The sequence below is a fragment of the Rhinopithecus roxellana genome, chromosome 2 (assembly GCF_007565055.1).
Source record: "Rhinopithecus roxellana isolate Shanxi Qingling chromosome 2, ASM756505v1, whole genome shotgun sequence".
In the NCBI taxonomy this organism is placed as follows: domain Eukaryota; kingdom Metazoa; phylum Chordata; class Mammalia; order Primates; family Cercopithecidae; genus Rhinopithecus; species Rhinopithecus roxellana.
This window is the reverse complement of record NC_044550.1, coordinates 64,301,691-64,313,762: the sequence shown is the minus strand read 5'-3', so window position 1 is coordinate 64,313,762 and position 12,072 is coordinate 64,301,691. Positions and strand designations below refer to the sequence as shown.

Genomic DNA, 12,072 nt, shown 5'->3' with positions numbered 1-12,072 from the left:
GGGTGAGATGGGAGCGAAAGTTTAATATGCAAAAGAAGAAAGCTCTGCACAGTGGAGAGGGGAGCCCTAGTGGGTTGCTGTTTTTACAGTTGAATTCAAAAGCTTTTGTAAGAAACTCCTCTCATCTCTGTAGCTATTTGAGCAATTTCTCTTATTAGTAAAGCTGTCTGTGCAACTCCCCTTATCTTATGTAGTTGTGGGTATGTCTCTAGGCAAGCACAAAGTGCCACTTCTCTTGTTTCTGTAACTGGGCTTAATTTAGGTAAGCCCTCCTTCTCCCTGCGCAAGTTCCCATGGACCCCACCGTGTACATGTCTGAAAAGGGAGGACGCTTTTTCCTGGGAGCCTGCCAATCACACAAAGAACAAAAGGCTTCTGTGCTGGACCCTGCCTACTTATCTGTACAGGTGCAGCCTGAGTTTTCCCTAGGCTGCTCTATTTTTGCCTATAGGTGTGATTTTGTAGGCAGGCTGCTTCTCTGAGGACTAGCCTTAGCTGTGTACCTAACATTAACATTAGAGAAATGTCTTAGTTGCTGATGGGTTTGTTAATTATTGCACCCCAGAATTAAGTAGACTTATCTAGTCACAGTAATACTAATGTTTCATAGGGGTCTTCTCCTATAAACTCATATAAAAGGACAAGAGAAAAGAGTATGTGTAGGCTCCCAAGAAAAGTGAGAAAGAGGCTAAATTATTCTGAAATTCATCAAGATAAGTCACTCCTCTCACCAAAAAGTATGTATTTTTCCTTTCACAGGCAGTGTTTATCTAGGTCTACTAACATGTTTACTGATTTCTTTACTTTGTTGCTGCTTGCATTCAACTTGACTTAACCTCTTGAGTTTGGTTTCCTTTCAGCAAAGGCAGGGGTCCCCAATCCCCAAGCAGCCAACTGGTCAGTGACCTGTTATGAACTGGGCATGGGCACATGGCAGGTGAGCAGAGGGCAGGCAAGCATTACCACCTCAGCTCTGCCTCCTGTCAGGTGGCATTAGATTCTCATAGGAATGTGAACCCTATTGTGAACTGCGCATGCAAGGGATCTAAATTTCATGCTCCTTACGAGAATCTAGTGCCTGATGATCTGAGGTGGAACAGTTTCATTCCGAACATCTTCCCCCAATCTGTGGAAAACTGTCTTCCATGAAACTGGTCCCTCATACCAGACAGGTTGGGGACTGCTAAGCAAAGATCTCTGAATGGTGAACTATTTTGTTTGAAAATATTATTGTCATGGAACTGTTTAATAACTTAGCTGACTAGAAATTTTGACAGTATTTTCCAATCTTTTGTTGAGTATCTTTTATTAAGTATAATGTTCCTTTTTAAATAATCAGTTTGTCTTTTCTTTGACATTTTGCAATTTGATTATGTCTTTAATTGTAGATTTTTTTATTTATTCACTCAGAGTTTTTCGTTAACCTGAAGACAAATGGGTTCTTGAGATTTTGGAAAGGTATCAGGCATTATTCTTTTGTTGTCTCTCACACCCTTTTACAGTTTCTTCTGGATCTCTTATTAGAGTATGTAAAACGTATTCAAACCACTATGACCTTTAGACTCTCCTTTGTCATGTTTTTAATTTCAAACACTGTACTTACAATTTCTAGATGTTTTTTCAAACTTGTCTGTCCTTTCATACTGTACTATTTTTATTAAAAAATAAAAATCTAATTATTTAAAAAGTCTATTAATCATTTTAAACATTCTAATTTTATAGTTTCTTTTAGAGTGTTTCATCACATTTTTAGTTCTTGGGGTGCTAATTCTGTTTGTCATGTCTACCATCTTTGCCACACAGTGCTTTCTCAGATGACTCATCAGTTCATCTTCATTGAAGGCTAGTTTTTCTGTAGGATTTTTTGTGGCCTACGTTGTAGAAGTGTTTCAGAGAGGTTTTGTATTTGTTTTTGCCAATGCCCCGAGGGCTTCACTGGTCCTATAACAGTTTTAATGGTTTGGCTTGGAGTTCCTGTAGTATATAGATAGTTTAAATATACATATGTGTTCCATACTTTGTTGTGGCACAAGATTGTGGTGTTTTGATTTCTCACAGGTGGCTTTTTAATTTTTAAAATTGTTAACCCCCAAACCAGAGACATCACAGGTGGGTTCTTCTTTCCCTGTTCACTGTTGGGGTAGTTGGCAATTCTTTTCCACTATGATTTGTTGCCTATTTTTCTAGCGTCTCTTCTTAAATAAAACACTCTTTTTAAGATTGTAGCTTTTTTTTTCTTTAAACAGAAATAGAGTCTTGCTCTGTGGCCAAAGCTGTAGGTCAGTGGCATGATCTTGGCTCACTGCAGCATCAGCCCCCTGGGCTCAAGTGATCTTCCCACCTCAGTCTCCTGAGTAGCTGGGACTACAGGCATGTGCCAGCATACTTGGCATATATATATATATATATATATATATATTTTTTTTTTTTTTTTTTTTAGAGACAGGGGTCTTGGTATGTTGCCCAGGCTGGTCTTGAATTCCTGGCCTCAAACCAGCTGCCTGCCTCGCATCCCGTGCCTGGACCCAAGTTTGTAGCTTCACTGGACAGTTTGTGTGGTTGGTAGGCATGGTATGTTTCAGTTTCAACTGCCTACTCTACCAGGTCCCCAATTCCTTAACTCCTATCTACACATGTGGGTGTCAAAATCACCCTTAGTGTCTATTTGTTTCTGAAATCTGTGGGTTGCTACAATGTTAGCTCCCAGTTACCCTCCTGGCCTTCAGTATCTTATTTCTGACATCTCTCGATATGCTATTTCCCTATTTAAAACAATACAAAACAAAACCAAATCTTTTTGGATATATTTTATCCAGCATGTTCTTGGTGGGGGAGGGGCATCTGTGTCAGCACAATCTACCATATATAAAGTGAGAAAAGAGCAAAGGGCTGGCCCCTGGAGAATACTAACATTTAAGAAGTGGTGGAAGAAAAGGAGCCCTTCTGAATCTACATTTCGATCTATCAGCTAATGAGGAATTATGGTATCAATTTCTTACTTTTGTAGCATAATTTTATACATGAACAAAGGAACTGTTTCAGAAAATTTAATGTGAGGGTACCAAAGTTCTAAGTTTTACTAGAAAGCATGAATCTGGAGTAGGAATATAAAATAGCAAAAATCTCTTCAGGGGCTTTTGGCCTCTTACTACCCAGACAATGTGTTATTTTCATTCCCCCCTCCACTTTCTCTAGCATAATGAGAAAACAATGTAAAATTCATCAAAATAAATGTAGTTTCAGTAAGTATAAATGACTATCAACTTAAAAGGTCATCTTGTTTTATGGAGGGTGTATTTTAATGAATTAAGAGAATGAAGCTCTGAGTATAGAATTTTAGGTATTATTTGGGGAGATAGTTTTAGGGCAGGAAATTAAAAATCCTATCTAATAAGACACTGTAAAAGATGCAGTACTCCAGCTCTCTTCTACAGAAAAAAAAAAAAAGATGCAGCACTAGTCATTTAAGATAAAAACTGTACATATTTTAAATATATTTTTATTCATTTTCCAATGTTGATTTTAAAAAATAATTTCCTTATATAATCACGTTATGATTTTGCTCACTATGAACTATCTCTCATTAATAACAGTTTAATGTAGTTTATACAGTTTTAGCTCTGTCCAGGCTACTAAGTAATATTTTTACTTTTTGTTTTAACTATACATCTTTTAGGCTTCAAAGAATAGCATTTTATCGAGCAATTTAGCGATTAAATTCCTGTTTCCTCTATCCATGCCAATTCAGATAAATTGGATTGGCATGGATAAATTCCTCTATCCATGCCAATTCAGAGTTTCGAGCCTTTTTTTCTCTATGCATGCCTCTGTACAAATTGAAAACTTTTATATTATCTTACTCTTTATATGGGAAACTATTCCTCATATTTGGTTATTTTAACCATCTTTCTTTGAACCATTTGATAGTGTAGAAGGAAAGGAAAATATTTTCTATTTTGTTCCTATAACTCCGTTATGTTGACCACTGCAAGAAATGATGTTTAGAGTTTGATGTTTTTTTCTCTTGAGTGATAACACCAATATATTTAAAAGTGTGGTCTGTATTATTGTCCTTGAAATACACTGTCCCTGTGCATGAGGAAGTTCACCCACCCCAGTTTGCCCATTCACAGTCTCACAAAATCTGTCTATAGTTTATCCCCACTAGCTTAACATACCTTTACTCATTAGAACGTTAAAAACTTGGGGATTTCAAACATACTGTATTCTACAACAGCTCTGAAAAACAAGACAAACTCCTGTACAAAACCTTGGAATGCTGTTTATATCTATCCATTAAGAAATACCTTTCTCTTTAGTTAAGCCAGTTCTGACAAAAATTTTGCTATACTCTGCTTACTAATAAAGTCAGAGTCAGGGAAAAAAAGATTATAACAGTTTTAAACTTCCTTTATTGTCAACAAAATATACAAACTAATTTTCAAGAGGATATTTTTTGTTCTAAGATATATTCACACTAGCAAGATTTTATTTATTTTAAAGATAAAAATTACCAGATAAGCCATTTTTATTTTCCAGTTTCAGTTTTATAATGTCACTAAAGTCATTATCAAATTTTAAATGATCACATCTATAATCAAAGGCTGATACTATAAATATTGTACACAGTAATAACAGCTGTCTTAGAAGAGATATAGAACCAAGTTTATTTGTGCCTAGAGATATGATGACATCTATTGATAAGCTTTTAAGAAATATGTCATACCATATGACTTTAAAAGATGGGAAAACAGGTATACTAAATGAATAGCAATTTAAAAGAGGATACTTTCATTTCTTAGATTTCAGCATTATACGTTTTAATTTTTAATCATAAAAAGAATTTTAAACCAAAAAAATATACTACTTATAATAAATATCACACTAAAATGTGTTTGAGTCTAAGTGGGAAGAAAATCCACATTTATCTGATTTTTAGTATTTAAATCCTTGAAAAAATACATGCTTTATTGCAGAACTAGCACTTTAACAAAATACAGACAATAACAACACACTATCAAAATGTATGCAAATGGCAGCTATGTAATTTGTATGTTTAACAAGTTAAATCCATGTATTTCTTAATTTACTCTCCCAATTACCTACCACCAATATCGATATGAAAGAATTCTTTAATTTTATCATATAATACCAACACCAAAGCACCCCCTGTACCACGAAGAACATTGGAGAAAGCGCCACGAAAAAAGGAATTGATTCCTTCATGTTGGTATATCTTCACAAAGCAGTCTAAGGTTCCTTTATATTGCCGTTTAGCTTCACCACTCTATATAAAGAAAGACAAAGGGTTTTCCATTATCTGAATATCTTTTATCTTAAGATAGTCTTCTATTAGCACTAAGGATAGATAAGATAAACACTGTGTTGAGTAGCACTGTGTTAACAGGCATATATGACTCCTGTCCCTAGTGGTTAGAGAACATTCATACTTTTCAGGCACACTTGAAAACTGACCATACATTAGGCGTAACAAATGTCAAAGGATGTCATCACATAGACCATGATTTATCCTCTCACCACACTGCAATCAACTGAGAAATCAATAGCAAAATAGAAAAATGCCATATGGGCTAGGCACAGTGGCTTATGCCTGTAATCTCAGCACTTTGGGAGGCCGAGGTGGGAAGATCGCTTGAGCCCAAGAGTTTGAGACCACCCTGGGCAATATGGGGGCAAAATGCCATCTCAACAAAAAATACAAAAAATTAGCTGGGTGTGCTGGCACATGCCTGTGGTCCCAGCTACCCGGGAGGCTGAAGTGGGAGGATCACCTGAGCCTGGGAAGTCAAGGTTGCAGTGAGCCATGATCACATCATTGCACTCTAGCCTGGGTGACAGGGTAAGATCCTGTCTAAAACAAAAAAAAAACAAAAAACAAATAAACAAAAAAAAGAAATCATACGTTGGGATGTTAAGAAAAACATTTATTCTTAGAAAACAATGAAAACCAAATGATAACTGCAAAACTCCTTACTTAAATTTTTAAGATGCAGCTTGAGTGGTAATTTATAAGGAAATTAATGACCTTGAAATATTAGAAAAGGCTGAAAGTTAATGAGGAACCTAAACATTTTTAGACAAAGTATAAAGCTAAAGAAAGTAAAAACAAGAAAATAACTGGCAGAAATAATGGAAATAGAAAACACAACACAAAAAAAGTCCAAAGTTAGGTCTTTGAAATACTTTGCTGACAAAGTTTGGAAATACTGTTTGAGGAGAAAATGCCCCAAGATTATCAGAAATGGCAACAGTAACAAAAATGCAGATGATCCAGAAATTTAAGAGCAAGATGATATCATAAAAACTTCATGACAATTTTTTTTAAGTCATAAGAAATGGATGAATTCCTAGAAAAGTATAATTTACCAACAGAGTACAAAAGAACTGGAATACTATAGTTGTTAAAAATTCAATCAGTTGTTGAAAATCTTCTCATAAGGAAAACCACATGTCCAAATGGCTTTACATGTAAGTTCTGCTAAACATTCAATGAACATTTAATTCCAATCTTACAGAAGTTATTCTAGAGAAGAGAAAAAGTGGGATGACTCCGCAACATATTTTATGAGGCTCACACAGCCTTGCTATCGAAGTCAAACTAGAGCAATACAAGAAGGAAAAATACAAGCCAGCGTCATTGAAACATGAATGCAAAAATCCTGAACAAAACCCAGCAATCAAATCTAGCAAGGGCTACAGAATACAATACTTACAAACTGGGTTTATCCCAGGCATACAAGATTTAGCTCTAGAAAACAGATTAATTTAACACAATATGTAAACATATTAAAAGAAAAAAAGGTTTAATCATCTCAGCAGATATAGAAAGAATATGACCGTCATTCGTAATTAAAAACTGTTGTAATCCAGGAACAGAAAGGAACTGTCATTACATGATAAAGGATAATAACAAAAAACCCCCACAGTTAATATTAAATTATGTAACACTGAAGTAATCTTCTGTACGATTAGGAACAAGATAAGGTTGCCAGTTACTACTTTGTAAATATAACACTGAATCCGGGGTCTCAGTGAGTACAGAAAGGCAAGAAAGAGAAATAAAAGGTGTAAGAATTGATAAGGAAGGAAGAAAACCCTGATATTAGTTGCAGATTATATGCCTGTTCATGTATATAAAAACTTGGAAGGTATGTACATACACATTCGTGTTTGTATTAGGGTTAACAAAGTTGTGGGATATAAAATGAAAATACAAAAATTAAGTAGTACTGTTATAGGCTGAATTGCTAAAATCATATACTGAAGTCCTAATAACCCCCAGTACCTCAGAATGTGACTGTATTTGGAGACAGGGTCTTTAAAGGTAATTAGAATTAAATGAGATCACATGAGTGAACCCTAAGCCAATATGACTGTCCTTATAAAAAGGGGAACAGGCCAGACGCGGTGGTTCAGGCCTGTAATCCTAGCATTTTGGGAGGCCAAGGTGGGTGAACTGGCCTGAGCTCAGGAGTTCGAGACCAGCCTGGGCAACATGGTGAAACCCTGTCTCTACTAAAATACAAAAAATTAGGCAGGTGTGGCAGTGTGTGCCTGTAATCTCAGCTACTCGGGTGGCTGAGGCAGGAGAACTGCTAGAACCTGGGAGGCGGAGGTTGCAGTGAGCCAAGATTGCACCACTGCATTCCAGACTTGGCGACAGAGTGAGACTCCATCTCCAAAAAAAAAAAAAAAAAAAAAAAGGAGGAACAGAGGAGGAAAAAAAAGGAAAAGAGGAGGAAGAATCCTGTGAAAACACAGGAAGAAGATAGCCATTTATAAGACAAGGAGAGAGGTCTTCAGAGGAAACCAAGTCTGCTGCCATCTTGATCTCAGACTTGTAGCCTGCAGAACTGTGAGAAAATAAATTTGTTGTTTAAGCAAACCACTTTTGTGGATGATACCAGCCCTAGCAAACTAATACACACACACACATATATAAGACATCATATTCCCACTTTTTTTCTCTGTACTATTGTGAGATTAGGTTGAAGACATCATGCCCTTTATCCTTAAACACTCAAGTGTATATTTTCTTTTTTTTTCTTTTCTTTTTTTTTTGAGACAGAGTCTCGCTCTGTTGCCCAGCCTGGAGTGCAGTGGTGCCATCTCAGCTCACTGCAAGCTCCGCCTCCTGGTTCACACCATTCTCCTGCCTCAGCCTCCAGAGTAGCTGGGATTACAGGTGCCTGCCACCGCGCCCAGCTAATTTTTTGCATTTTTAATAGAAGACGGGGTTTCACCACGTTAGCCAGGATGGTCTCAAGCTCCTGACCTCATGATCCATCCGCCCGCCTCGGCCTCCCAAAGTGTTGGGATTACAGGCATGAGTGTATATTTTCTAAATATTAGGCTCGAGTGCGTATTTTCTAAATATTAGGATATTTTCTTACATATCCAAAGTACAGTTATCAAATTCAGGAAATTTAATACCATTGACTCAATCCATAGTCTACATGCATATTAATTTTCTATTTTAAAAAGTTTCTCAATGTGCTAAATTAGAGCTAACTATAGAAAGAGAAGAAACGCAGACATAAATGGAATAACTCTAAGTATTATCCTGAAAAGAAGTAACAGGTTAGTTTTATCCTGCCAGATTGCCTACTGGTCCTTCCAGGGCCATTCTGTAGTCAATAAAAATGAGGGTAATGATAGTAACTACACCTCAGTGTTTTGAGAATTTAATGAGTAAAAGTATAGAATTCTTAGGACAGAATAAAGCATATAATAAGCACTATATTACTATTCTAGTTTTCTGACCTCATTATTTTCACTTGCCCTCATAAAACTTATGACCTGGCTATACTGAACTACTTCTCAAGCCATATTTCTGTGTACGATTCTCCCCCTATGCTTAGAATGTTCTCTCACTGACTGAAGTAAGCCTACTCATTGAGATTTAGCTCTCTAAAAGACCACGTCTGATCATTTTAAGCATTTGGGCAACCCTCCTCTATGTATTCCTGGAACCTACACACATTTGTATTTAAACCATTAACTGTTGTCTTCAATATTAGACTATGAATTTGGGTGCAGATTTTGTCTTTTTCTTTCACCAGAGCATAGCATAGATAAAGCATGCAAATATTTGCTGAATGAATGAATGCAATAAGTACAGGTTGTTATCCCTTATCTGAAATGCTTGGAACTAGAAGTTTTTGAATTTTTTCAGATTTTGAAATATTTGCTTTGTATACTTACCAGCTGAGCATCTGAAATCCGAAAAGCTCCAATGGGCATTTCCCTTGAGCATCATGTTGGTGCTCAAAACATTTTGAATTTTGGGGTGTTCTGCATTTAGGATTTTCAGATTTGGGATGGTCAACTGGTAATAACAATAGAGATCAAATTCATCAAAAATTTGGTTTAGGGATTTATATTTAGAACATAAACCATTACAAACAAGTTTCTGTCCTTGGAGTTCAAAATTATTTACTTTCTTAAAAATATATTACAATAAACAATGAAATATTTCAATGGCTCATGACTGGGCTCATTCTACTTAATCTAGTATATCAGTTAAGATAGACATATTCATCCAATTTCTGCCATAACCCTCTACCTTCCAAGCAATATATGCTACAGGAATAGTAGGCATTTCTGTTTTGATGGTAGGTGAGGAAGAAGCTTTGCTGGCTGATGGTTATTTTAGGATAGGAAAGAATATAAGACAGAATACATCATGTATTTATTTTAGCTAAGTAAAACAAATGATCTATGCCTTTCAGCCAAAATTTCTCTTACATTTGATTATACCCAAATATGAGATATTAAAAACTCAACTAAGCTTAGAAACAATAACATAAAATACCTGCATCATCATACGTCTTCTAACTGTGTCAAAGGGATAAGAAAGTATTCCAGAGCATGTAGTCACAACTTGAGCAATGAAAAAGGAGACAAGAAATGGAGTTTTCTTTGGCTTTGGTAATAAACCCTAGAAAAGAAAAATGTACCAAGTAACTATCCAAATTTCTAAAATATCTTACATTCGTAAGTTAAAGGATAATTTTTACAAATATATGAAAGACGGTCCAATTATACTTAAAATGCAATAAAAAAGCTGGATTTAATAGTGGCAGATCAATAAAAAGTGGACTGCCACACATCACATGACTACATTTCAAAAGTATATTTCAAAAATATAAAGCCTATTTGCCATGATAAGGATTTGTTATTAATGCACATAAAACTAGGGAAGATAGCAGACACTGACAACAAAGAAGTTCTTCCATGGCTCTTCCTTGTGGGGTTAAAAAAAGTGAAAAAAATGCTTGCTTTAATCATCAACACATATTTGATGAGCAGCTTTAAAACTTTAATCTAGTGGAGAAACGTTCCTAAATTTCACCACTGCAGGTGATAACAAAGAAAACTAGAGACAGAGTATGCACATAACATTTTTTGTGATTAAATAAATGTATGAGATCCTGTAATTTCCATTAACATAGCAGTCTAAAAAATACACTAAAAACTGATCTGTCCAGATTTCATTAATTCCTTTTGGAAGCATTATAATGTAGGCATTAAGAACATGGGTTTTTTTGCTTGCCTTTAACAAGTAAATTACTTACCATTTCTAGGCTATTTACTTAGCAATTCCTAGGCTATTTATCTTTAAACAAAGGGGGGATTTTATTTTTTTATTATTTATTTTAAACAACTAGAAGTATCTTTATTTTCTTGTTTTTTTTTTTTATTTCAATAGGTTTTTGGGGAACAGGTAGTGTTTTGGTTACATGGATAAGTTCTTTACTGGTGATTTCTGAGATTTAAGATGTAAAGTACTTAAAAAAGATTCCTACAACTAAGTAATAGCTAAAAATTGGCAGCCATTATTACAATTTTTCTTTTTCCTACCACATGGAAGTGTTCTTAAAATCTGAAATGAAAAGGTAAATTGCAGAACAACCTGGAGAATACAACACAGAATCTAACAGTATCTAGGAGATAACCAAGCTACAGTAGCATTTATTTAGTTAATTTGCTTTGCCTACTTCTCAAAATGACATTTGATTATTTGCATATAAAAAGTGATAATAGGGTTAATATGAAATCAGAAAAACTGCTAGAAGATGCCTTTCCATATACCAATGATTTGATGATGATGTAAGCTTAATTAGCATGTTTTTCATTTGCAATGTGATATATATGAAAACATCTCAAAAACTTAGATACATGCTTTATAAGTAAAGTCAGATCCACACTGCAGTTATAATTTAATTAGGTTATGGTAAAATCATGATTAAGCAGAATTTCATGTCTCTCTTATTTCATCACTGATTTTTATTTTTATAATTAAAAGTAACATATCTGCTGAAAACACTATTAAATAAATGGAAACCATATATGTAATATGTCCAAGTTAAAGCCCCCAGATTACCTTAACTGTGTCATAAGCTCCAAAATAAGAGGCTCGGTACACAATGATGCCCTGTACTGAAACACCAAACCCTTGGTATAAACCAGCAATTCCATCTGATTTTGCTATTTTCATAATACAGTCACCTAAACCCTTGAATTGTCGCTCTTCAGGACCTAAAATAAAGACATTTAAAATTTATTAGCAACATTATATACCCAATAAACACTTTAATCAAAATAAACCTTCACAGATCTAAATGGTCTGAAATTCCCACTTACAAATCTAACAAAGAAGGCACAAATCAAAATCCTCCCATTCTTTTATAGGTAATCAAGATTTCAAGTAATATCTCAAAAGAAATTATGGAAAATATTAATCTCTCATGAAAACAATTTACTTCAAACAACCTACCTTAAAACATTTTATTAAAGTTACCAGAAGTTACTAATTGAGGTTCAGAAAATAATTTGAAATGGGCCAGGTGAGATGGTTCATGCCTGTAATTCCAGCACTTTGGGAGGCCAAGGCAGAAGGACTGCTTGAGGCCAGGAGTTCAAAACCAGCCTGGGCAACATAGTGAGACCCTGCCACTACAAAAAATTAAAAAATGTTAGCCAGGAGGCTGAGGCAGGTGGATCACTTGAGACTAGGAGTTGGAGGTTTCACTGAGCTATGATTGTATT

The 12,072-nt window shown here is 35.2% G+C and overlaps 1 protein-coding gene across 1 annotated transcript in view; it reads right to left on the bottom strand.

Moving 5' to 3' along the window:
- Positions 1-5,163: 5,163 nt before the first annotated feature.
- INTU (inturned planar cell polarity protein) overlaps positions 5,164-12,072 on the bottom strand; it is a 144,164-nt gene continuing 137,255 nt past the window's right edge. Inside the window, exons 20-23 of the mRNA XM_030924308.1 lie at positions 11,408-11,562; positions 9,836-9,961; positions 9,226-9,349; positions 5,164-5,287 (exon numbers count right to left, since the gene is read on the bottom strand). Of these exons, the coding sequence (XP_030780168.1) occupies positions 5,280-5,287; positions 9,226-9,349; positions 9,836-9,961; positions 11,408-11,562 (413 nt within the window). The 3' untranslated portion in view covers positions 5,164-5,279. The remainder of the gene's footprint in view (positions 5,288-9,225; positions 9,350-9,835; positions 9,962-11,407; positions 11,563-12,072) is intronic.